This window comes from Microcaecilia unicolor, chromosome 2 (assembly GCF_901765095.1).
Source record: "Microcaecilia unicolor chromosome 2, aMicUni1.1, whole genome shotgun sequence".
Classification (NCBI taxonomy): Eukaryota; Metazoa; Chordata; class Amphibia; order Gymnophiona; family Siphonopidae; genus Microcaecilia; species Microcaecilia unicolor.
In genome coordinates this window covers 329,398,189-329,426,070 of record NC_044032.1, presented here as the reverse complement: position 1 = coordinate 329,426,070, position 27,882 = coordinate 329,398,189, and the positions used below count along the sequence as shown (strand labels likewise).

General features: G+C 47.2%; 1 protein-coding gene across 1 annotated transcript in view; it reads right to left on the bottom strand.

The window, feature by feature from the left end:
• The window catches only part of DGKQ (diacylglycerol kinase theta), a 679,503-nt gene that overhangs the window by 103,613 nt on the left and 548,008 nt on the right, over nucleotides 1-27,882 (bottom strand). The window contains 2 exon segments of the mRNA XM_030192090.1: nucleotides 5,976-6,034; nucleotides 6,036-6,077. Of these exon segments, the coding sequence (XP_030047950.1) occupies nucleotides 5,976-6,034; nucleotides 6,036-6,077 (101 nt within the window).

The following is a 27,882-nucleotide window of genomic DNA, read 5'->3' as shown; positions in this document are numbered from 1 at the left end:
AACACAGTTTCTCTAACCATCGCAGATGGCAGGGTTTAGGCATTTTCGGATTTTATGTATACAAGTCAGGGCCCTCTAGCAGGAAGAACTTGGGGAAAGACTCCACCTCCTTCTTTGGGGCAGCGGCCAGCTGGTCCCAGATAGCACCGAAATTTGGAAAATACCAGCCAGAACTACTGGATAAGGTAGCTAAAAAGCAAGATGGCTACTTCCAGCTAAGCTTGCCCCACAGGTTTTCTTAAAGATACTTGAGCTGTAGGAATACTGCCTGTGGTCACCATGTACGCATCCCAAGATCACAGTCTGCTTGAAATTCAACTGCACTCTTGTGAATACTTCTCTCCAAATGAGGGTCTTGACACTGCCAGTGTCTGATATGGGTGTCCTTCCAACTCAACTTGTAACACACAGTTCCGGCACTTGGGATGGAAGGCCTCCACAATATTGCAACAATTGGTGGTCACTATATTCACTTCCATGGCATCTTCATCTAAACCCTGGCAGTCTCTAGCTATATAGCATCTTCCCCCACACCTGAAACAAGTGGGGAGTAGGGATATCTCAACCGGGGGGTTAAGGGTACATGGTGCATTCGTCGGGGACCCCCTTCCTTGGAGACCCCGGGCTGGAGGGTGGTTTCTGATCCCTCAGGTTGTCAGGCTCACCCTTATCTTTATTCCTCCCTGAACTTCCAGCTCACTTTGTCTCTTTGTAAAGTTCAGACTCTGGTTGTGCTTGGTAGAAGGCTTCGGCCACCTCTAAAGCACCCTCCTGGGTCAATTTAGGGTGCTGCCTCACCCACTGTTCATGGATAATTCTTCAAGGAACTGGTCCAGGAGGATAAGTCTTCTGATCTCCGGACCTGTCTTTCCTTCCGGTTGCAGCCACCTCCAGGCCATGTCCTTGAGTCAGTAGAAGACACTCAGGGGGTTTACCTTGCAGAAAACCCTTCCGGAAATGCTGCTGGTAGGCCTCGAGTGCAGCCTGCTTTCTCTACAATGGGCAGCTTTACCTTCCTCATAGTTGGCTATCTTGAAATGCAGTTTGGTTGCTACTGGTCAGTAAATTCCCCAGATAAGCCTGTCCATGATGGCTTCTAGCCAACCAGCAAGACAGGTGGTTCTTTCAAAAGTGGTCAGGAAATAGTCTGGGCCATCCTCCAGTATCATCTTTGGTAACAGCATACCTTACGTATTATGTCTTCCTTTACCTTTTGGCGCCAACACAATATTTATAGTACACGCTTTTTTTTCCTCATAGTCATTACAAGATTATATCGAGACGCTACGCCAACAAGATATCATAAAGGTCTTTATCAAGACCATTCGACCTTAAGGTTTTGTTTGGGAATACAAGGATCACCAAGACTCCTGAGGCAGGCCTTTTGGCCGAAGAGTCATTGAATAAAGTGGTTCTTTGAAATCTTATCTCCCGTTCTCCTGGAGTCATTGGTCCACTTCCTACTCTCTCTGTGCTGGACTTCCACTAAGGCCTGAAGTAGCCTTTCCATGGTTTTGCTGTAATGGTAGCGCCCAGAAACACGCAGTGCACAAGTAAACAAAATAAACCTGCCTGTCCGGCACTAAGCCACACTTCTCCCCCTAACTAGAGAAAGCTAAACCCTTTTGGCCAGTATTCCGGTATGGTATCTGTAACAGGACCAGAGCCCTGGAAGTCAAGTTCTGCCTTCCTCTGGCAGGATAAGCTCCAAATCCCACCACTGCCATGACAAGCATACTGCGAGTGAGGACTGAGGGTAGGCCTCCAAATAACATAGCCAGCTAAAGTAGTCGAAATAAGGTAAATACTTTATTCACTAAACCTGAGGCCTGTTACTTCACAGGATCAGGAACAAAAAGGAAAAGTCTCTAATTCAGAGGAGAAAGTCTTGATATGGGCTTGGGGCTGACCAGGCCTGTGACTGCCACGTCCCAAACACAGTTTTTAAAGTCTCTCTCTCTCTCTCATTCTCTCTGGGCAAGCCAGGCCTCAGATCCGAGTTTACAAGTGTCCAAATGAAAAGGTTGGTTTACCTCATCAAGGTCATAGTAGCTGGATGTACGTAGTGAAGGCATATGCTGGCGATCACGTCTTCTATCCCTGGGGCTCCTCTGGCTCTGCCTTTTATAGTTCCTGGTTCCTGTCCTTTCGGCTCCACCCTTCCCATCTCACTTCCTCTCTGGGAGGGAGTATGGTTTTTAAGGTAGTTCAAAATACTTGAGGGACCGTTCTTAAAAGTGAGGGGCAGTGTTCTATATACCCCCTCACACTGGTAAACTCACCAAAGGAATTCAAATGATCCAGAACAATAAGAAGGTTATTCTGTGAATCCCGCAATGCTACATTCAAGTTGGTATTCATTATTTGTTGATGAAATAATGATGTTTTAAATTCATACCCTCACACCTGTAGACTCTTAACCCTTGAGTCCTGTGAAAGTCATCTTGCCAAGGGTACCCTACATAAAATGAATAACAATGGAGAAGCTTTCTTGCCATGTGTGTCTCAGCCCAGCAGAAATGGGTCAGGATGTTTCTCCATTATGCAACTTTTGGGCCATAGGATTGCTATAAAGAACCTGAATTCATTGGAGGATCAACCCCTTTAATCCATAAAGCTCAAACACCTACCACATATACTTTCAAGAAATCGAGTCAAAATCTTTTTCAATATCAAACTTACAGTTCTCCTACCCTACAGTCTCTGAGTGTCCAGATAATAGAAATTTGAAGAGAAGTAAGCATTATGGCAAGAAGCAAGTTTTATGGCAGAGGTGGGAGAGCCGATAGGTGAATGAAGGTGGTTCAGAGATAGGATGCTGAACGAGCGGAAGTAAAAAGACAAGTTCACTGTAGAGGAGCAGCATCCACAAGCCCAGGGAGGGTGAGGTAAAAGGACCAATAGGGAGAGAACCTGAGACCAGGTAGTAGAGGTGGGTCCTAGAGGGCAGTCCTTAAATGGAGATAAAGGTCATACCTTGGCTGACCCATCAGGACAAAGATAGTAGAAATAATCAGAAATGACAGTAAGTAAACAAAGGAATCAAGCTCGGCTGAGAAAGGGAGGAGGTCTTTGTAGGAGAACAGACCACTAGTAACAAACTTTATACAAACAAGCAGAGGTGGCTGCAGTACATGTGAGAGTATCAGGCTTATTTTCGAAAGAGAAGGGCGCCCATCTTTCGCACAAATCGCAAGATGGGCGTCCTTCTCCCAGGCATAATCAAAAGCCGATTTTGGGCGTCCCCAACTGCTTTCCGTCGAGGGGACAACCAAAGTTCCCGGGGGCGTGTCGGAAGCATAGTGAAGGTGGGACTGGGGTGTGCTTAACACATGGGCGTCCTCGGCCGATAATGGAAAAAAAGAGGGCGTCCCTGACGAGCACTTGGCCAACTTTACTTGGTCCATTTTTTCATGCGACCAAGTCTCAAAAAGGTGCCTGAACTGACCAGATGACCACTGGAGGGAATCGGGATGACCTCCCCTTACTCCCCCAGTGGTCACTAAGCCCCTCCCACCCTAAAAAAGAAAACATTAAAATATTTTGCCAGCCTCAAATGTCATACCCAGCTTCATGACAGCAGTATGCAGGTCCCAGGAGCAGTTTTAGTGGGTGCAGTGCACTTCAGGCAGGCGGACCCACGCTCACCCCCCCTCCTACCTGTTACAATTGTGGTGGTCAATGTGAGCCCTTCAAAACCCACCACAAACCCATTGTACCCACATGCAGTGCCCCCCTTCACCCCTTAGGGCTATGGTAGTGTTGTACAGTTGTGGGGCGTGGGTTTTTTTTTTTTTTGGGGGGGGGAGGGCTCAGCACCCAAGGAAAGGGAGCTATGCACCTGGGAGCAATTTGTGAAGTCCACTGCAGTGCCCCCTAGGGTGCCCGGTTGGTGTCCTGGCATGTCAGGGAGACCAATGCACTACAAATGCTGGCTCCTCCACGACCAAAGGGCTTGCATTTGGTCGTTTCTGAGATGGGCGTCCTCGGTTTCCATTATCCCCTAAAACCGGGGTTGACCATCTCTAAGAACGACCATCTCTAAGGTCGACCTAAATGCTGAGATTTGGGCGTCCCCGACTGTATTATCGAAACGAAAGATGGACGCCATCTTGTTTCGATAATACAGGTTTCCCCGCCAGGGCACCCCATTCGATTATGCCCCTCCACATTACATACAATGCATTGCTCATATACATTTGCATTGAGTGACTGCAGCAGTAAAATCCTTAGAAGTGAGAATAACAGTAAAGACATTAAACACATTTTAGAACTAACTAATATAAGACTACCCTGATGAAGTTATCAAAACCTGGCTATGTTGGCAGAGGCTCCGAGATTGATATTGTGACAGCTAAGTAGCATATATTATACATAATTCTTTAAAAATTGGATCAAATGACAAAAGGGCAGCATATGACTTTGAAGAAGTTACATGCATTCAGCTAGCCAAGCTTCTGAGGATCCACAACAAAAAATTTAAAAATTCAAAAATGTGAAAGAAATGTGTAAGATCTCCATAAGTTTTGTTTTAGGCACTGGAGACAATTGTTAAATAGCATGTAGATGATACAGTAATTTTTTTCACAGAGCCCCTAAGTCAAATGAAATATGTAAGTTCTGCTTATTAAATAAGACCAAATTCTATCACAGTTTGCAAGTAGCAATGTGACTTCTTTTCTGCTTTACTTAATAATCACCTTCTATTCACCTTGTCTGGGGGGTCCTGGGACAATATTTATTCTGCCTGCACTCGGACCACTCCTTCATCCTTGGGCCACTGAGAGGCAAAGCCTTACCTTTACCCCACTCTACTCCTTTACAATCAACCTCTACACACTGGTGGGGGGGGGGGGGGGGGGGGGGGGGGGGGGGGGGGGGGGGGGGGGGGGGGGGGGGGGGGGGGGGGGAGGGAGGAGGGAACAAATTCAAAGACACTGACTGCACATTATAGGAACATGAACTTATGGAACACAAAATATTCTGGGACAAAAGGTTTTCATGGGGGGTGTGCCTTTAATCCCTCGTGCATAGAAAGAGCTGCCTTATACTCAATGCTGTCTGCTGCTGGCTTGTTTAGCTGCTGCTGTGGCCCGGTGCCAGCACATTACTACCTCTGCTGTACTCCCTCGGTCTGTCTCCTGCTCCTGTGTGCCGGGACTTGGTTATCGCTTGTTAACGCTTTAACTCTGCTATGCTGCCGGACTGGTTGGGTCCTTCTTCCTGTCACTTTAATCATAGTAGCATGCAAGATGCACAAAAATAACTCACTTTTGCTTCCTGTTTACCACACTTTGGGTCCTTTTATTAAGTTGTGGCATGCGCTTACCACAACTTAAATGACTTACCGCGGGCACACTTAGGCATCCTGGCAAGTTTGAAATTGGCATATGCTACCCATGTGCAAAAAAATGTTTTTGGGAGAGGGCATGTATAGGGGGAGGAGAGTAGGTGTTTGTGTGCTAATTAGCGCATCCACGTTACCATATGCTAACTGATTAGCGCAGGATCACCACGTGAGCCCTTACGGCCTACAAAATAGGTGTCGGTAAGTGCTCCTGTGGTAATTCTTTTTAATGGCTGTGAGCTAATGGCAACATTAGTGCATGGACATTAATTCAATAAATGGAAAATTGGTCATCCTACTGCTATAGTACAATGACCTTATTGCAGGGGAAAAGCCCTCATAAAGGAGTGCTAAGGCCAATTTTTACTGCAGCTTAGTAAAAGAACCCCTTTGTTTCCTAAACCTTCATAACATTCAAATATTTAGCACATATTTTTCTGTGAGTAGAAAGCAATAGCGTGCACTGATCCTAGCACACTTTCTTTCCTAAAGCCCAAAGATAGTAACCTACACATACAGAAATCTGATGACCGAGATACGCAGACTACTTTGCTCATGATAGAATAATTTGTACTATCCTGAACTCCTCTAAGTAAGATAAAAACTAAAATATGAAGCGTGAGATTACCTGCTACTGAATTTGAATGGCTCTTCTTCTCTGGCTTGGTGAAAGTCTAAGCTTAGCTCTGGCATCAATTCCAATCCCAAAATAATTGCTCATTTGCACAATCTGAAAACAAATAGTAAAAATGTGAAGACATATTTTCATTAAGCAGCTTAGTGGCAAAATAAATGATAGTTTTGTAACTTGTAGTAAATTGTTTTCTACCCAGGTAGTTTTCCTTGAAATTTGCTAACATTAACACCCTTGACATAGTTGCAGAAAATACTGGCAGAAACAGTGAATGATACATACCTGTAGCAGGTGTTCTCCGAGGACAGCAGGCTGATTGTTCTCACGACTGGGTTGACGTCCACGGCAGCCCCCACCAACCGGAACAAAACTTTGCGGCAGTCCCGCACGCAGGGCACGCCCACCGCGCATGCGCGGGCCTTTCCCGCCCGTGCACGACCGTTCCCGCTCAGTTGAATGACAAGCAAAAATGAGTAAAACGCAACTCCAAAGGGAGGAGGGAGGGTAGGTGAGAACATCAGCCTGCTGTCCTCGGAGAACACCTGCTACAGGTATGTATCATTCGCTTTCTCCCTCCGAGGACAAGCAGGCTGCTTGTTCTCACGACTGGGGTATCCCTAGCTCTCAGGCTCACTCAAACAAGAACCCAGGTCAATTGAACCTCGCCACGGCGAGGGCATAACAGAAATTGACCTACAAAGAACAACTAACTGAGAGTGCAAGCTGACCAGAATAAATTCGGGTCCTGGAGGGTGGAGTTGGATTTAAACCCCAAACAGATTCTGCAGCACCGACTGCCCGAACCGACTGTCGCGTCGGGTATCCTGCTGGAGGCAGTAATGTGATGTGAATGTGTGGACAGATGACCACGTCGCAGCCTTGCAAATCTCTTCAATAGTGGCTGACTTCAAGTGGGCCACCGACGCTGCCATGGCTCTGACACTATGAGCCGTGACATGACCCTCAAGAGTCAGCCCAGCCTGGGCGTAAGTGAAGGAAATGCAATCTGCTAGCCAATTGGAGATGGTGCGTTTCCCAACAGCGACCCCTTTCTTATTGGAGTCGAAAGAAACAAACAATTGGGCGGACTGTCTGTGGGGCTGTGTCCGCTCCAAATAGAAGGCCAACGCTCGCTTGCAGTCCAATGTGTGCAACTGACGTTCAGCAGGCGGGTATGCGGTCTGGGAAAGAATGTTGGCAAGACAATTGACTGGTTAAGATGGAACTCCGACACCACCTTTGGCAGGAACTTAGGGTGAGTGCGGAGCACTACTCTGTTATGATGAAATTTAGTATATGGAGCATGAGCTACCAGGGCTTGAAGCTCACTGACCCTACGAGCTGAAGTAACTGCCACCAAGAAAATGACCTTCCAGGTCAAGTACTTCAGATGGCATGAATTCAGTGGCTCAAAAGGAGTTTCATCAACTGGGTGAGGACGACGTTGAGATCCCATGACACTGCAGGAGGCTTGACAGCGGCTTTGAGACAAGCAAGCCTCTCATGAATCGAACGACTAAAGGCTCTCCAGAGATGGCTTTACCCTCTACACACGAAGATGGTAAGCACTAATCGCACTAAGGTGATCCTTACTGAGTTGGTCTTGAGGCCAGACTCTGATAAGTGCAGAAGGTATTCAAGCAGGTTCTGTGCAGGACAAGAACGAGGTTCTAGGGCCTTGCTCTCACACCAAACGACAAACCTCCTCCACTTGAAAAAGTAACTCTTTTTAGTGGAATCCTTCCTAGAGGCAAGCAAGACACGGGAGACACCCTCAGACAGACCCAACGAGGCGAAGTCTACGCCCTCAACATCCAGGCCGTGAGAGCCAGAGACTGAAGGTTGGGGTGCAGAAGCGCTCCGTCGTTCTGCGAAATGAGAGTCGGAAAACAGTCCAATCTCCACGGTTTCTTCGGAGGACAACTCCAGAAGAAGAGGGAACCAGATCTGGCGGGCCAAAAAGGCGCTATCAGAATCATGGTGCCGTGGTCTTGCTTGAGCTTCAGTAAGGTCTTCCCCACCAAAGGTATGGGAGGATAAGCATACAGGAGGCCGGTCCCCCAATGGAGGAGAAAGGTATCCGACGCTAGTCTGCCGTGTGCCTGTAGTCTGGAACAGAACAGAGGCAGCTTGTGGTTGGTCTGAGAGGCGAAAAGGTCCACCGAGGGAGTGCCCCACTCTCGGAAGATCTTGCGTACCACTCTGGAATGGAGCGACCACTCATGCGGTTGCATGACTCTGCTCAGTCTGTCGGCCAGACTGTTGTTTACACCTGCCAGGTATGTGGCTTGGAGAAGCATGCCGAACTGGCAGGCCCAACGACTCATCCCGACGGCTTCCTGACACAGGGGGCGAGATCCGGTGCCCCCCTGCTTGTTGATGTAATACATTGCAACCTGATTGTCTGTCCGAATTTGGATAATTTGACAGGACAGCCGATCTCTGAAAGCCTTCAGTGCGTTCCAGACCGCTCGGAGCTCCAGGAGGTTGATCTGAAGATCTTTTTCCTGGAGGGACCACAGTCCCTGGGTGTGAAGCCAGGTCCCGCAGGGGTCTGTGCTGGGTCCGTTGCTTTTTAATGTATTTATAAATGACCTAGAGATGGGAATAACTAGTGAGGTAATTAAATTCGCCGATGACACAAAATTATTCAGGGTCGTCAAGTCGCAGGAGGAATGTGAACGATTACAGGAGGACCTTGCGAGACTGGGAGAATGGGCGTGCAAGTGGCAGATGAAGTTCAATGTTGACAAGTGCAAAGTGATGCATGTGGGTAAGAGGAACCCGAATTATAGCTACGTCTTGCAAGGTTCCGCGTTAGGATAACGGATCAAGAAAGGGATCTGGGTGTCGTCGTCGATGATACGCTGAAACCTTCTGCTCAGTGTGCTGCTGCGGCTAGGAAAGCGAATAGAATGTTGGGTGTTATTAAGAAGGGTATGGAGTCCAGGTGTGCGGATGTTATAATGCCGTTGTATCGCTCCATGGTGCGACCGCACCTGGAGTATGTGTTCAGTACTGGTCTCCGTATCTCAAAAAAGATATAGTAGAATTGGAAAAGGTACAGCGAAGGCGCGAAAATGATAGTGGGGATGGGACGACTTTCCTATGAAGAGAGGCTGAGAAGGCTAGGGCTTTTCAGCTTGGAGAAGAGACGGCTGAGGGGAGATATGATAGAAGTGTATAAAATAATGAGTGGAATGGATCGGTGGATGTGAAGCGACTGTTCACGCTATCCAAAAATACTAGGACTAGAGGGCATGAGTTGAAGCTACAGTGTGGTAAATTTAAAACGAATCGGAGAAAATTTTTCTTCACCCAACGTGTAATTAGACTCTGGAATTCATTGCCGGAGAACGTGGTACGGGCGGTTAGCTTGACGGAGTTTAAAAAGGGGTTAGATAGATTCCTAAAGGACAAGTCCATAGACCGCTATTAATGGACTGGAAAAATTCCTCATTTTAGGTATAACTTGTCTGGAATGTTTTTACGTTTGGGGAGCGTGCCAGGTGCCCTTGACCTGGATTGGCCACTGTCGGTGACAGGATGCTGGGCTAGATGGACCTTTGGTCTTTCCCAGTATGGCACTACTTATGTACTTATGTACTTATCGACATGAGCTCCCCACCCCAGGCGAGATGCATCCGTCGTCAGCACTTTCGTGGGCTGTGGAATTTGGAATGGGCGTCCCAGGGTCAAATTGGTCCGAATGGTCCACCAGTGCAGTGAAGTGCGGCAACTGATGGAGAGGCGGATGACATCTTCTAGATTCCCGGTGGCCTGGCACCACTGGGAAGCTAGGGTCCATTGAGCAGATCTCATGTGAAGACGAGCCATGGGAGTCACTTGAACTGTGGAGGCCATATGACCTAGGAGTCTCAACATCTGCCGAGCTGTGACCTGCTGAGACGCTCTGGTCTGGGAAGCGAGGGACAGGAGGTTGTGGGCCCTCGCTTCGGGAAGAAAGGCCTGAGCCGTCTGAGAATTCAGCAGAGCGCCTATGAATTCCAGAGATTGGACTGGCTGGAGATGAGACTTTGGGTAATTTATCACAAACCCCAGCAGCTCCAGGAGGTGAATAGTGCACTGCATGGACTGGAGAGCTCCTGCCTCCGAGGTGTTCTTGACCAGCCAATCGTCGAGATATGGGAACACGTGCACTCCCAGCTTGCGTAGATACGCCGCGACCACCACGAGGCACTTCGTGAACACCCGTGGGGCAGAGGCGAGCCCAAAGGGCAGCACACAATACTGAAAGTGCCGTGTCCCCAGGCGGAATCTGAGATACTGTCTGTGAGCTGGCAGTATCGGGATGTGAGTGTATGCGTCCTTTAAATCCAGGGAACGCCAATCGTTTTTCTGAATCATTGGTAGAAGGGTGCCCAAGGAAAGCATCCTGAACTTCTCTTTGACCAGATATTTGTTCAGGCCTCTCATGTCTAGGATGGGGCACATCCCCCCTGTTTTCTTTTCCACAAGGAAGTACCTGGAATAGAATCCCTGCCCTTCCTGCCCGGTGGCACGGGCTCGACCGCATTGGCGCTGAGAAGGCAGAGAGTTCCTCTGCAAGTACCTGCTTGTGATGGGAGCTGAAGGATTGGGCTCCCGGAGGACAATTTGGTGGAGGGGAGGCAAATTCAGGCGTATCTGCACCGTACGATTTGGAGAACCCACTGGTCGGAGGTTATGTAGAGCCCACCTTGGTGAAAAAGTGTTAACCTCCCCTGACTGGCAGATCGTCCGGCGCGGACACTTTGATGGCGGCTATGTTTCCATGGATCCAGTCAAAAACCCGTCCCCGGTTTTTTGCTGTGAGGCGCCGTGGGCTGCTTAGGCGCACCTTTTGACGGGAACGAGCGCACTGGGACTGTCCCTGTGGCCTGAGGAGGCCTTCGGGCCGCTGGGTGTACCTACAGCTGTGGTAATGCGTAGGGCACAGCCGGCCTGCCCGTGGAAAAAACTTCCACCTGCTGAGGGTGGATGCTGAAGGCGCCCGGTGGGAGAGCTTGTCAAGGGCGGTTCCCGCTGATGTAGTTGGTCCACCACTGCTCGAGCTGTCTCACCAAAAATATTATCCCCCCGGCAAGGGACATCGGGCCAGCCGCTGGCTGGGTGCGGTTGTCCAGGTCAGAGGCACGCAGCCATGAGAGCCTGCGCATCACTATACCTTGGGCCGCAGCACGAGATGCCACATCACAGGTGTCATATATACCCCTGGAACAGGAACTTCTCTGCACGCCTTCAGCTGCCTGACCAGCCTCCTGAAAAGGGCCTGGACTGCTCCGGGGGGAGCTTGTCGACCAGTGCCGCCAGTTGCTTCACATATTCCGCATGTGTATGCTCGTTAGAGCTGGTAGGACTGGATTGCGGTCACGAGCATTGAAGATTGGTAGGCCTTCCTCCCAAACGAGTCCAGAGTGCGAGACTCCCGCCCCGGGGGCGCCGAGGCGGTATCCCTCGAACTCCGGTGCCCTCTTGAGGCAGAGTCCACGACCGCCGAGTCATGAGGCAATGAGGCCGCATTAACTCTGGGTCTGAGTGGATCCTGTATGGACGTCCGCTTTCTTGGGGATGGTGGGATTAGATAAAGGTCTCAACCATTCCGAAAGCAGGTCTCTTTGAGGAATTGTGCAACGGTACCGTGGAGGACTCTCCTAGGTGGTGATGGATAGTCCGAGGACCTCAAGCATCTCGGCCCTCGGCTCATCCACAGAGACCACGGGGAAGGGGAATGCAATAGACATGTCCCCTGACGAAGGAGGCAAAAGAGAGGCTCTCAGGTGGCGAGAGCTTCCTCTCATGGTGAAGGAGTGGGGTCGGAGGGAAGGCCCACAGACTCCTCTGAGGAGAAATATCTGGGGTCCTCCTCCTCCCCCCACGAGGCCTCTTCCTCGGTGTCGGACGAGCTCCTGTAGCTCAGACCTCAACCGGGCCCCGGCTCGACTTCGAGGCACCGAGGTCCTCGGTGGCGTCGTCGAGCGGTGGACTCCCGCGCCGCGGGATGAAGCTCCCTCCATCGACGTCGAAGGGGACCCAACTGCGTGGCGTCGAGACCGGCACCGCAAGCGGCGTCGGTGTCGAAGGCCTCGGCACTGGGCTAGAGTACGCCGGCGCCTCCATCAACGGCGCCAAGGGTGCAAGCACCCACGGCGCCGGCACAGTCTGCGCATCAGCCCTGCCAGGATCCCCGGAAGGATGGCTCGGAGGCACTCGTCCAGCCTCTGTCGGAAAGGCGAAGGGCCGGTAGAAGGTGTCGGTGCCGGAAGCTGTCAGGTCCAGTAGACGGCAACCGAGTGCTGGTGTCCTGAGCTAACGATACCTCTACCCCGAGGGGGAACGCTCCTCCCCGGCCGCTGCCCGCTTCCTTGGCGGCAAATCATCTCTGGAGCCGGTAGCACATGCGCCGTGGGCGACCCGATGACTGGTGCTTTTTGTCTTTTTCGGTGCCCATCATCGGCCGGTACCGAAGAGGGAGAGGTAGATCCCCCTCTGCTCGAGGGATCGAGTGTCCGACAGGGTTGTCGGTGCCCCGAGGGCCCTGGGTGAGAGGGAGTGACCGGGCCGATTGCCCAAGCGGGCCGTCACCCTGCCATCTCAGGAAGACCGGCGGGCCAAGGGGACTGTGCTCCTGGGGGTCGGTGCCGTCGGTGCCGATTTCGTGGACTCGGTACCGGTACCGAAGATCTGGCCGTCGACACCGATACCGTCGAAGTCGAGGGGACCGGCGCAAGTTCCAAAAAGACGGTCCCGCAGAACTTGCCTCGTCACCTGTGTCCGTTTCCGTAAACCGAGACACAAGGTGCACGTCTTGGTATCGTGCTCCGGCCCGAGGCACTGGAGGCACCAAGCGTGAGTGTCGGTCTGCGAGATATGCCGGCCGCACCGACCACACTTCTTAAATCCACTCGGGACCTTAGAGGACATCGACGGAAAAATCGGGTCGGCGAAGTCAAAGTCGTCGATGGTGGCGGTAAAATCACACCTCGAAAAATAAATCGACTGCGCGGCCACAAGGCCGCAACGAGACGTCCCCGCTAAAAGTACGAGGGGGAAACAACGTTTTCTCTTTTTTTTTTTTTGAAACAAATAAAACAGAGGAAAACAACAAAGAAAAAACACGAAGAAGAAAAACTCGCGGCAAAGCGCGATCCGGTTCCGGGGCTGACAGAGAGAGAGACGAACACGGCTCTCTCCTGCGTGGAAAAGAAAAGACTGAGCGGGAACGTCGCGCACGGCCGGGAAGACGGCCCGCGCATGCGCGGTGGGTGTGCCCTGCGTGCGGGACCGCCCGCAAAGTTTTGTTCCGGTTGGTGGGGGCTGCCGTGGACGTCAACCCAGTCGTGAGAACAAGCAGCCTGCTTGTCCTCGGAGAAATCTAGGTACATATACCTGAATATTTTATATGTATAGTTTTCTCCTCCAATAAAATTACACATAGGGAATATTTACATTTAGATCAGCTAAATACAGCTGTGTAATAAAACAAGGTTGCTACAGTTGCCACCCCCAGTTTCCTATGGCAATTCAAGTGTAATTCTGTGGCAGGTGCTAGAAAACTTTCTAGAAGTTTCTGAAACTCTTGTGACAACTATTTGGCACATTTGCATAGATCTGCATATTAAATAATGTACATTTGTATTTTACTTTACACAAAGGTCCTATGGATTATCTTTTTGCCAGAGTCAGGGAACAGGGTTTGGGAGAATCAAGCAGCTCCTTGGAGCAAAATATCTCGCTAAGGCCGGATTCCTGAGAGTCTCTGCCTCAGCCCCAGGTGCAAAGCTTGCCAGTTTTGGGGGGTCTTGCACTGAAGAATCATGGATGTGGTAAGGCAGATATAAATAGTGAGAACTCTGGGATTCTAGAAAAGAAACGAGACAGTGGAGGGGCAGAAGTGCAAGGGCCTGGTTAAGTTCCCTGGGTATTTTCTTCTATTTTTCTCCGATTCTGAAACTGAGATTACAGCACAGCTGGGAAGTTTAGTGGTTCCCTATATTAATCTAAACCAACTTCAGTTATTATGGATGTACTTTAGGAGGCTATTGCAGTGTTGGCTGGAGAATGACATGGGGACAAACTCCCCGCCCTGTCCCCGTGGGCTCTGTCCCCGTCCCCACAGGTTCTGTCTCCATCCCTGCCCCGTCCCTGCAGGTTCTGTCCCCGTCCCTGTGGGCTCTGTCCTCATCTGCAGAACCCTCGAACAATTATGATTTTATATTTAAATCTTTTTATTAAAGTTTAAAAAGTAACAATATGCTGTGCAACTATTGTGTATAAATTACAAATAGAAAACAATAACAACACTGAGCAGCTATAACAACCTTCCTCACCACCACCCTCTACCTTTCCAACCCCAACAATAGATGATTTCTACTACCCCAAGGAATCCTAATCCACCCTGTTAAAATGTCCAGGGGTACAAAATACAACTCGTTCTGTATGCCCTAGAAGGGAGAAATATACCCTATGAAGCACCAGTGGCGTAGCTACGTGGGGCCTGAGGGGGCCGGGGCCCCCGCAGATTCACCCCAGGACCCCCCTCCCGGCGAACCCGCCCCCGCCGCCGCCTACCTTTACTTTTGCTGGCGGGGGATCCCACTCCCCGCCAGCCGACGTCTTCTTCTCAGTCCTTCCTGCTCTTCAATGTGTTTGCTGACGTCCTGTACGTAATTGTACGTGCAGGACGTCAGACTCAGAGAACAGTTCTGTTCTCTGAGTCTGACGTCCTGCACGTACAACGTGCAGGACGTCAGCAAACACATTGAAGAGCAGGAAGGACTGAGAAGAAGACGTCGGCTGGCGGGGAGTGGGATCCCCCGCCAGCAAAAGTAAAGGTAGGCTGCAGCGGTGGCGGGTTCGTGGCGGGAGGGGGGGGCGGCAATGTCGGCGGTGGGGGGGCGCCACCCGGGGGGAGGGCTAAAATGTGCCCCCTCCCCCCGGGCTCTGGACCCCTCACCCACGGAAGGCTGGATACGCCCCTGTGAAGCACTGTTATGATTTTTTAATTTGTGGATGAATAAGAAGTCATCAACAATCTCAGAATTCAATCTAGCTCTCCTGTCTTCCACAGTCCGTCCTGCAACAGAAGATGTCTTCTTAGAAGATGTGCTGGTAGCTGGATGTACAGGATACCCCATGCAAATTTTGCCAGTTGTGGCCAGCATGTTTGCTTGTTTTTCCAAAAAATCAAAATATCATTGTCTGCATCACTCAAACATAAATAACAGTCCAGTTCATTAACAGGCTTCAAAGTAGAAAATGACACAGGGACAAAGTTTGTCCCCATCCCCGCCCCCAATGAGATCTGTCCCCACCCTGTCCCCATCCCCGCGGTTACTGCGGGTTCCCGTCCCTGTGTCATTCTCTAGTGTCGGCTAATATATTTGTTCCACAACTGAGTGGATTATTTCAAACTGCGCACTCTAAGATCGATTCCCAGGCAATGGAATATCATCCTCCAGGTTCAATACTTCGGAGGCAATCTTAACTTACTAAACTTGTGGTGCTGGTTTATGTTGTCACAGGGATGCTCTGTGCTAAAAGACTTGTCTCCTGCCTTGCATCAGAGGAATCCTGGCCATAACCCTGAGGATCTGTCTATCCAGTGACACATCTGGCTCTGTTTGGAGGCATGCAGATAGCCTTGGACAAGGACTAGTGTTTATGCAGCCCCAGACTACTTTATCCCCTAAGTATACACAAAAAGTAGCACATATGAGTTTATCTTGTTGGGCAGACTGGATGGACCGTGCAGGTCTTTTTCTGCCGTCATCTACTATGTTACTATGTATTGGGTGATGCCCGAAGATGACGTCAAAGACATTCTTATGGTTTGCCTTACCACAAGAACAGGACCCAGGCCAATTGCCTATCATGATGATATAGTGAGGTGAAAGACAATTCTGATAAGGAAAAATGTATGATGCACTTGCAAAAGGCAGAGGATGTAAGAACAAGACAATGACTATACGACACAACAACAAAAGAGCACCACCTTTGACCCTGCTGCACCTGCCATTCCAGTTGTCACTGTGAGGAGACAAATCTACCAGCATACTGAGGTTGTATAATTTAAGGTGACTATTCCACCTGCATTTACAGGTGGCTTTTGCCAGTAGGGAATATGTGCTATCCCATCTGACTTCTGTCCTTTTTATTATCCTAAGTGTTTGTATTAGAGCTAGCATTAAGGATTTATAAATAAGTCCTGAAATATTACTGCTGTTTCCACTTTACCTGTCTAAATAAACATTTCTCTAGTTGTTCCGTGTGGTCTGTATTGCTTATCAACGGTTAATAACAGCAAATTCTGAATCTAGAACCTGTGTTTAGATGAGTTGCTTTCCCCCCTAGATTTAGTGTTATTATCAATCATCATCATGTCTATATCATGCATTCCCCAGAAGAGGAGGGTCATAACTGTACCCCTCACACATGCTATGAATACACACATAAGTTATATAACAAACCCGCCACACCACAGCACCAAGCACCAAGACTCAAACAGCACTACTTCAACTTATGAAACATATTACAATAGGTGAAGAGCATCAATACATCCCTTATTTGAAAAGAGAACCTGATACAGGAACTATATGCTAACAGAATCCATAATGCTGTCAAACATGGAGACATCCTTATCTAACACATAATAATGGACTACAAATTAGAAACAAACAGACAAAAAACTGAAATGGAAACTCCAATAAGACAGGCTCTATAGGGAGTTCAATACTGGAAAAAAGAGAAACAGAAAATGCATTTCATCCTGCACGTTGCAAGATACAAAAACAAAAGAGATGCACATTTCCTTAAGGTAACAGTAAAATCCCTACAAATTCAGAATTATTTTCTACTTTTTTGAAGCTGCTGCTGTCTTGTGTAACCTTTTGGTATGAAGAGATAGGGTTCTATTAATGATAAGCAGTAAATGGTATTGATGAAAGCAGGGAAAGAAGCATATTTCCACAACAGGGCAAGTACTGAAATGGGTGTGTTAACAGGGTCTTCATAATTTTGATGTAGGCCAGGAGCTGCTGCTAAAGCAAAATGTTATTTGCTATACAGTATGTATCTGACAAACAGCCATCTGGTGCTGCTCTGACCCAAACACCTGCAGACAGTTAGCATGTTAATGTGTTTATGTTTTGAGGAGGCACAGGTCCTAGCAAAAGTAGGAAAGAAAAACCTAAACTCAAGGTAGATAAGAAAATTTCTTTAGCCTCCAGACCCATAGGTAGCCCTGTCCCAGCTGCCTAACCTTATGCACAAGTCTATGTGGAACATCAAAAGCGTGCACCTAAGGAGAGCCTTAGGTAGGGGTGCCTTACAGAAGTCCTGAAAGGATTTATAGGGGATTTCACTTCCCAGAGGGAACGTTCCCTTTGTTCTGCAATGTATATAGCCAATCACATTCTGGGACTGTCTAGTGTTAAAGCGAAGGGAGCCCTACCTAGGAAAAAAAAAAGACACGACAGTACCCATGTAGAAAATTTACTTTCTAAAACACTTTTCAAACTGCGAGAAGATAGGGTGGAGTAAGTGAAAGGGAGAAAAACAAAGAAAAGAAAAAGGGCCCCAGGAAGAAGAAGACAGGTTCAAAGAGGTGGACATGATGTCAAGAGTGAGAGGATGAAGAGAAGGCCCTCATGCTTAAGAACAGATACACTGAAGATCATCAGATCCAGCATTCACTCTTGAGCATGCAGGATTCTCTTCATGATCTCCACCAGTCCACAAAACTCTCCGGGCTGCTTCAGTACATCAGCCACTGCAGCAGCTCCACTGGGTTCTGAGGGAGGAGCCAAAACATCTCCTAGAGCGGTGCTTCTCAACCCAGTCATTGGGGCACACTCAGCCAGTCAGGTTTCAGGATATCCACAATGAAAACGGATGAGATAGATTTGCATACCAAGGAGGCAGTGCATGCAAATTTATTTCATCCATATTCATTGTGGTTATCCTGAAAACTCAAATGGTTTGGTGTGCCCCGAGGACTGGTTTGAGAACTGTCCAAGAGCACCAGAAATGGGATGGTGGAATGGCTGCATGTGGGGCAGAAGATTACAGCTGGCTGGCGTCATGGTGAGCTTGACCTCCATCTGGAGGACCACATCTTCCTATCCCAGGAACAAAATAGAGGGAGGTCCTTCAGGGACAGAAAGGAGGAAACAAAACTGGAGAAGGGAAGACCAGTGGCTTCTGTCTCCACCTGAGGGATGCCTGTGCAGCTGCTTCTGTTACTGCTATAATGGAACATTGGGCCTGGCCCTGCAGCTGCCTCTTCTTCTGTTGTGGAACATGGAGAAGCAGCATGCTGTTCACCTGTAAAATAAGAAAGAAAATGAGTTGAATGCACAGGAAAAAACTTATGTACCGCTACTACTTGAGGGAGGAGTTGTAAGGGACAAGAAAACTCAGGTAAGCCTAGGAGCTGGCAAAGATGGAAAGGATGGCAGGGAAAGGAGAGTTGCTGTGTTGTGAGATGGGGATATAAGGCTGCCCATGAATAAGGCAAGGTAGAAAGCTGTGGATGAGGTAGAGATAACTATGAGGGAGATCACAGACTTGTGAAAGCATCCCTGTAGTGGGCTATGTGAAGGGAATAGTTTGCAAGGAAACAATGATTCCTAAAGAACAGTGAAGCATACAAAAAGTGTATGGCTGGTGCTCTCTAGCATTTGTTTTAAAGCTATAGTCAATTGAGTAATAAGGACGTGACACCCAGCAACAACAACAAGCCTTCTCAGGAGTAACCCCCATACTCGAACACACTCCCAGAAAGGCTTCACTTAATGCAAGACTATCTGTATTTCAGGAAGCAGGTCAAAGCTTGGCTCTTTCTCCCAAGCTTTTAATAGAAGCAGCAACTAGCTAGATAGTGTCACACACACAAGGACTAACACCAGTTGCACATACTTCTTATCCACTCCTATTCTAGCTGAAATCATTTTCTGGCACCTTTTCTAACTTCAAGTGCAAATTTTCCTTAACTTAGTCATTCTTATTTATATCAAACTCCATGCTACTCTATTTTATCTGTCTATATGTCCCACTTCCATTTATACCCTATGTTTAATGTGTACTGTGTTGACATTGTAAGTAGCATTCTATGCCATAATATATATTTTATGTATTTATTTATTTATTTATTTATTTAGATTTTGCTCATATCTTTTCAGTAGTAGCTCAAGGTCAGTTACATTCAGGTACACTGGGTATATTGTTATTTGAATATGTTTACTACTGTAATTGTCTGTTGCTTATGTTTGGCTTATTCTTGCTCTACACTGCTTTCGGTAAATTTATTAAAAAAGGCGTTAGTAAATGAGCAAAGCAAAATAAATAAGTTGCTTTGATAGTGGGTCACGGTGTTCGCTTGCCTATAATGAAACCTTTGGTTTGGCTTGTTCAGTTTTTTTGATAGATGTATTGATATTTTAGGGCCCCACTGTAATATTTAGGGCATATTTGGGGGAAGCATATGTGTGTTAGCGGACCGTGGCTCAGTGGAGGATGAAGAGTGCACTCTCTTATATTTCTCCTAGCTCTCAATGTGGCCTGTAGCCACTGAGACCAGCACTGCTACTCCCATTGAAGTTATTGGGAGTGGGGTAGGTGTGCGATAGGAGTAGGGGCGTGGGCAGGGCATATCAGGTGCAGGTGTTTCTCTAGTGCCCATCCATCCAAACTGTTGGCCCACCCAAAAATTGCCTTCTGGCTACGCCACTGGGCAAACGTCATTCAAAGTTAAGTAGTTTTCAACTGCACTCAAAATGTTGATTGTAAATCTCTCTAACTGTTGCATTAGTTGTGGTGAGACAAGGTCATCACCTTGATGTTTGAGAAACCGCAATCATCATGAAGTGTAATGGCTAATTATTTTATTAAAAAGGGTAAAGTAGAGGTCGAACAAATGACGAGCCAACTCAGATGTTGCTTGAAAATCCTTTTATTGAAAGCACCAGGACAAGGACCTGACACAGGCCGTGTTTTGGTGGTTGGAGCCGCCTGCCTCAGGGGTCATAGCAGTATTCTCTGTGAGCAAGAGAAGGCTAAAAGAGAATATGAAGAGAAACTTGCTGCAGAGGCTAAAATTCACAGTAACAACTTTTCCAGATACATCAGAAGCAGTGGGACCGTTGGATCATGAAGGAGCAAAAGGAGCGCTCAGGGAGGATAAGGTCATAGTGGAGAAACTGAATGAATTCTTTGATTCTGTCTTTATGGAAGAGGATGTAAGAGATCTGCCTGTACCGGAAATGGTTTTCAAGGGTGATGATGTAGAGGAACTAAAGGAAATCTTGGTGAACCTGAAAGATGTACTGAGCCAAATTGACAAATTAAAGAGTAGTAAAACACCTGGACCGGATGGCATACATCCAAGGATACTCAAAGAACTGAAGCATGAAATTGCTGATCTGCTGTTATTAATATGTAACTTGTTGTTAAAATTGTCCATAGTACCTGAAGATTGGAGGGTGGCCAAAGTGATGCTGATTTTTTAAAAAGGTTCTAGGGGTGATCCGGGAAATTACAGACTAGTAAGCCTGATATCGGTGCCGGGCAAAATAGTGGAAACTATTATAAAAAATAAAACTACAAAACACGCAGACAAACATGGTTTAATGGGACAGAGTCAGCATGGGTTCAGCCAAGGGAAGTCTTGCCTTATCAATTTGCTTCATTTCTTTGAAGGTGTGAATAAACATGTGGATAAGGTGAGCCTGTTAATGTAGTGTATCTAGATTTTCAAAAAGCTTTTGATAAAGTTCCTCATGAGAGACTCCTGAGAAAATTAAAGAGACATGGGATAGGAGGCAAGGTTCTGGTGTGGATTAGGGATTGGTTATTGGACAGAAAAGAGAGGGTAGGGTTAAATGGTCATTTCTCTCAATGGAGGAGAGTGGAGTGCCTCAGGGGTATTGGTACTGGTGCTAGTTAACAAATTTATAAATGATATGGCAATCAGAACAAGTGAGGTGAATAAATCAAGGTTCCTACAACACGTGCAGACTGTGAAATATTGCAGGAAGACATTAGGAAATTGGAAGACTGGGCATCCAAATGGCAGATGAAATTTAATATGGACAAATGCAAGGTGATACATTGGAAAGAATAATCTGAATCATAGTTACCTGATTGCTAGGGTCCACTTTGGGGGACAGTGCTCAAGAAAAAGATCTAGGTGTTGTTTTAGATAATACGCTGAAAACTTCTGCTCAGTGTGCGGCTGCATCAAAAAAAGAAAACAGGATGCTAGGAATTATTAGGAAAGGAATGGTGAATAAGACTGAAAATACTATAATGCCTTTGTATCGCTCCATGGTGCGACCGCACCTTGAGTATTGCATTCAGTTCTGGTCACCGTATCTCAAAAAAGATATAGCGGAATTAGAAAAGGTTCAAAGAAGAGCGACCAAAATGATAAAGGGGATGGAACTCTTATCATATGAGAAAAGGCTAAAGAAGTTAGGGTCTTAAGCTTGGAAAAGAGATGGTTGAGGGGAGATATGATGGAAGTCTACAAAATTCTGAGTGGCGTAGAACAAGTAGAAGTAAACTGATTTTTTACTCATTCCAAAAATACAAAGACTAGGGGGCACTTGAGGAAGTTACATGGAAATACTTTTTTTTTTTTTATTTGTAAGAAGTCTTTTATTGAAAATTCTCAATAAACAATATACAATGTTCATCGCTTTACACTGGTTTGTTTACAATGTAGTCCGAACCGGGTGAAATCCAGGTAATGCAATTTACTGCCAAAGTACCACAATGAAGTGTAAACTGTATAAACTTCAACTTTTTGTTATTATATTTTGAAAATGAAAACATATCCCCCCCTCTATCCCCCATCTAAACAACCGCTCCCATCAACTTTTAAATCCTGCCCAGTCCCGCCCTCCCTTGTCTATTTCCCTGCCCTTCACAACTGTCTCACTGTATGTCATTCACACATCTCACATGCGCCTGTTCTAGATATTTCCTGCTGCATTAACAAAAAATTGCCATATTTCGTGCCACTTATGCGTTTGGTGTCTCCTGACTGCCAAGAGTCTTTCCATCTCGCACACAACATGGAAATACTTTTAAAACAAATAGGAGGAAATATTTTTTCACTCACTGAATAGTTAAGCTCTGGAACTCTTTGCCGGAGGATGTGGTAACAACAGTTAGTGTATCTGGGTTTAAAACAGGTTTGGACAAATTCGTGGAGTCTAAGTGCTTTGAAAATGAGCCCCATAGTCTGCTATTGAGACAGACACGGGGAAGCAACTGCTTGCCCTGGGATTGGTAGCATGGAATGTTGCTGCTAATTGGGTTTCTGCAAGGTACTTGTGACCTGGCTTGGCTATAGTTTGGAAAACAGGACACTGGGCTCGATGGACCATTGGTCTGATCCAGCATGGCTACTTTTATGTTATTATAGTTGTATGACTGGTGCAAAGGTCCTGGTCGGAACAGTAGCATCAGAAGGATAAAAAATGCCTGTAAAATGCAGAGTGTCCAAGCAGCATCTGAGTTGGCTCGTCATTTGGTCGACTTCTACCTCACCCTGTTTTGGCTTTCTTCTCCATAGAGTTTCCCTTCCTGTTTGCTGTACTTTAATTATTTTAATAGCCTTCTTGTTTCCAAAGCTTGCTAAACAATGTCACACCCTACTAATTTTCTTTCCTTGAGTTCATCCAGACCAATCTGAACGTTTGGGTTTGTGCCATCCTATCAGCAGGTAGAAACTGTAAAACCACTGAATTGCGATGTCATAGCTTTAGAACCCTTGACAAGCTAGTATTACAATAACAAAGCAGCAGCAAGTATATAAAAGGTGAAAGATTCTTCTTCTCCCCAAAAAGAACTAAAAAAACATTCAACAGACAAGCATGAATCCTGAACCTTATAAACATCAACATGTAGCATCCAGCATAAAAAAACCCAAACAATGTATAAGAAAAAAAGAAAATACATACTACTTAACATTAACCATGGGTGGGTTCTGGACTGGTTTGGAGGGACTCAAGGAAAGAAAATTAGCAGGCAAGACCTAATTTGGGCTTATTGTCCCTCCAGACCACTCCAGACACTTGAGACTGCTAAAGCAGTAAATTATATAGGGTGGGATCTTGCAATCCCTGCCTTCAAAATCTTGGCCCCTAAGGGCCATATCATCTCTTGCCTGCAAATCCAATTGGTAATGGTGAACAAAGTAATGCATGAAAACCCAAACTGCCACTTTAAGACTGATCTGCCCAAGAAGTGGACTGACCTCTAGTAGAATGAGCTTTTAAAATTGAAGGCACTGGACATCCACAAAGACTAAAAGCTGACAAAACCACTTCCTTAATCCACTGTTCTGCCTTATAGGCTCCTCCAAACAAAACAAACAACTTATCTGTTTTCCTTATCTAATCTATTTTCTTAAGATATGCCAACACCCAGCCCACATCCAACTAATGAAAGACTGCAGACTCTTGTTTATTTCTCTCTTCCTTAAAAACAGGAAGAGAGATGGATTGGTTTAAAAGAAACACGGAAACTACTTTAGGAAGAAAGGATGGAACCAATCGAATCACTATTTCCTCACTGGAAAATAAACAAGGGTCCCCCCTACAGGACAAAGCTGGCAAATCTGAAATGTGTCAAGCAGAACAAATGACAATGAGAAAAACCTTTTTAAGAGTAAAATTCTTCATGGAAGCTCTCCTTAGAGCAGGGGTGTAGCTACGGGTGGGCCTGACCCAATCACAACTCAGGCCCACCCAGTCAGCACTCGGAAAATCGGGCATTTAAAAAAAATCTGTGAAGCCGTTACGCAGGCAGCGCTTTGTGTCTGCCCTGCATGCATTGCAAAAGAAGGAAATCGCCTCGCCATCTTCGGGGCTTCCCTCACTGTGTCCCGCCCTCGAGGGCAGGACACAGTGAGGGAAGGCCCGAAGATGACGAGGCGATTTCCTTCTTTTGCAATGCACGCATGGCAGACGCGAAGCGCTGCCTGCGAAACGGCTTCACAGATTTTTTTTTTTTAAAGGCAGGGTGGTGGCAGGAGAACTAAGAGGGCTGTCGACGTCGACGGTAGTCGGGTCAGGTCGGGGGGGTCTCAGATGGGAGAAGGGGAATGGGGTGGGGGGTCTCAGATGGGAGAAGAGGGCTGGAACTGGGATCTGAGAAGGAGCCAGTAGGGAAAATAGGGGCCATGCCTGGGGCTGGTGGGAAAATGGGGCATGCCTGGGGTAGGTGGGAGAATGGGTCTGGTGCTGAAAAGGGGGGGGGGGCCCTAATGCAAGGCATGTGGATGAAGGGGGCTGGAACTGGGGGCTGAAAAGGAGGGTAGGTGGGATAAGGGGGCTAGTATTGGAACTGGGGGCTGAAAAGGGGCAGGGGCTGAAACTGTGGAGACTGGGGGCTGAAAAGGGGACAGGGAGAAGTGGCTGGGGCTGAAGCTGAAACTGGAGGCTGAAAAGGGGACAGGGAGAAGTGGCTGGGGGCTGAATCTCGGGACTGGTGGGAGAAAAGGGCTGGGGCTGAAACTGGGGGCAGGTGGGATAATGGAGCTGAAACTGGGGGCAGAAAAGGGGGGCAGGTGGGAGATGTGGGCTGGGGCTAGAACTAGGGGCAGGTGGGATAAGGGGGCTGGAACTGGGGGCTGAAAAAATGGGCAGAGAGAGGGGACAAATCCTGGATGGAAGGGGGAGTGAGAGGGAGGGCAGACCCTGGATGCATGGGAGAGGGAGGGCAAATGGTGGATTGAAGGGGCAGAGAGAAAGGGCAGACAGTGGATGGAAGGGATAGAAAGGGCAGAAAGTGAATGGAAGGGGGAGAGAGAAAGGGCAGACAGGGGCAGATGGTGGATGGAAGGAGCAGAGATAGAGGGCAGATGTGCATAGAAGGGGCAGGGAGAGAGGGCAGACATTGGATGGAGGGGACAGCAGAGGGCAGACACTGGATGGCAGAGAAAGAACGAAGACAGATGCTGGATGGAAGGAAGACAGTGAAAACAAGATGAGGAAAGCAGAAACCAGAGACAACAAACTGTAAATAAAATATATATTTTTATTTTTCTGCTTTGGGATAAAGTAGTATTGTAGCTGTGTTAATAAATGTTTATAATAGAACATGTAAATAAGGTAATCTTTTTATTGGACTAATTTTAGTACATTTTGACAAACTTTCTGAAAACAAAGCCCCCTTCCTCAGGTCAGGGTAGGATACTGTAACAGCACTATACTGTATTGACCTGAGGAAGAAGGTTTTGGCCTCTGACAGCTACAGTGGCATTCCTAGAGGGGCTGACACCTGGGGCGGATCGCCGATGCGCCCCGCCCCCCCGGTGCAGCGCAACCCACCCCCACCTCAGCGAAGGATCCCCTGGGTGCACGCTGCTGGGTTGGGGGCGGTGCTGCGCGCCGGTCAGCGTCGTTCGTTTCCATGCTCCCTCTGCCCCGGAACAGGTTACTTCCTGTTCCAGGACAGAGGGAGCATGGAAACGAATGATGCTGACCGGCGCAGGGCACCCCCCCAGCGGCGTGCACCCGGGGCGGACCACCCCCACCGTGGTACGCCACTGGACAGCTAAATGTATTAGTCTAATAAAATGTTTTACTTCTATTTGTTAAGTTATACATGTTACGACCCGGTAGTAGTGAGCACGGCTGAGATGGAGTGATGCCGCACTCGGTCAGGCAGCCAGACAACCCCTAGCTTCACCTGGGAAGCGACCACCGTTCACAGACAGTTGAGCTCCCAGCTGCAAGTGGCCTAGGGTTACCATATGGCTCCAGAAAAAGGAGGACGGATTGAGTCAGCCGGGTTTTACTTCCATTGCTTTCAATGGAAAGCAATTGCTTTCAATGGAAGTAATTGAGCCAGCCGGGTTTCACTTCCATTGCTTTCAATGGAAAGCAATGGAAGTAAAACCCGGCTGGCTCAATCCGTCCTCCTTTTTCTGGAGCCATATGGTAACCCTAAGGTGGCCACCAGGACTTCTGGAATCAGCGGGGTTGCACAGCTGCTGACCAGGATGGCAGAGAACAGACACAGTCCAGAACCAGTACTCCGATAGGCCAGAATAGTCAAAATCAGTCCAGGGTCAAGGCAGGCAGCAAACAAGTGAAATCCAAGAAAACTAGCCAAGGTCCGGTACACAGGAAAACAGGAACAGAAGATATTCGGCAAACAGCACTCGACAGTAACTCCTCAGAACAATTGAGGCCGAAGCAATGAAGGACTGAAGGTAGGGCTTTATGTTTCAATTTGTTTATTAAATTTTTAACATTTTAACAAGAATATACTTGTTATTGAAATACAGCCATAATACAATTTATACAGAAATAATAACATTCCTTAAAGAAAACATCTTACAGAAGTAAAGCCTACTTCAAAAAATAGTCTGAATTCTTAATTAATTATGATAATTATTGCTTCCTTAGACCTCATTATTGGAGGAGACGAAAAGAGTTATGGGGAACATATAACAATAATTCACAAAAATAATAATAAGATGGCGTAATATTCCCTTATAATATTACAATTGTTTAGAATCCAGAAAAGATTTAAGGGCATCAGGTGAAAAAAATGTATATTTAACCTGACCCAGTCTCACAAGGCACTTGCACGGATAGGCCAGGAAAAACATCCCTCCTATCTCAACAGTTCTTGATTTCAATGCCAAAAAGGCTTTCCTTCTCTGCTGAGTCGATTTTGTAACATCAGGAAAAATCTGTACTTTAATACCCCCAAAACAGGTTTTTAAATTCTTAAAGTACTGTTTCATTATGTTGTTTAAGTCCTGTTCAAATATTAAAGACACTATCAATGTAGACCTTTCTGTTGTCTCATCAAGTGTTTGTTCAAGTATAGCTGAAATATTTCCAGGATCTATATTCATAAGTTGAGCTTCTTCATTTTTCCCAATCTCTCCTTTAGGAGTAGGAATATAATATAACTTGTTAACAGGCGGCATAGCTTCCAGAGGCATTTTCAACACCTCATTCAAATAACTCTTGAATAAATCTAGGGGAGTAATCCCTAGGAGTTTGGGAAAGTTCAATAAACGTAGATTTAACCTTCTATTAAAGTTTTCAACTTGTTCCACTCGTCTCCGAAGTTCAACATTATCTTTCACCACATTTATTTTAAATTCTTGTAAAGAATCTACATTCTTTTGAATAACAGTCATTTTTTCAGCTGTTTCTTCTTTTATCAGGTCTACCTTTGCATTTAACTCACCAAATCTCTTATTAAAGTTACTGACTTCACCCGATGTTTGTTGTAAAGTCATATCCATCCTGTTCAGCTTTACCCAAATCATTTCAAGATTTACCTCCTGCGTTCTCTTTGAGGTTCCTACGACCTCTGCTCCCAGCGTCTTCTGTGGGACTTCCCGACCCTCACCGTGAATCTCACCCGATACACTTCCGGTAGGGCGTTGATCCACATCGGTACTCGCCATCTGAAGGTAGGGCTTTAAATAGAGTTGGAATCAATCTCAAACATGTGCAGCTGATTCAAGATGGCTGCCCCCATCAGCAGAGATGCCTACGAGTGGCCTAGTGGTTAGGGTGGTGGACTTTGGTCCTGGGGAACTGAGGAACTGAGTTCGATTCCCGGCACAGGCAGCTCCTTGTGACTCTGGGCAAGTCACTTAACCCTCCATTGCCCCATGTAAGCCGCATTGAGCCTGCCATGAGTGGGAAAGCGCGGGGTACAAATGTAACAAAAAAAAAAAAAAAACTAATCAACACCAAGATGGCTTCCTAGGATAAGATCTATCCAAGATAGCTGACTCCTGAGCTATCCAAGATGGCTGCGGACATTGATCCAACCAAGATGACGGCTGCCAGAAATGGGAAACAGAAACAGACCCATCCTGGAGAAACCACATTCAAAATAGCCAGCTATCTCTGCC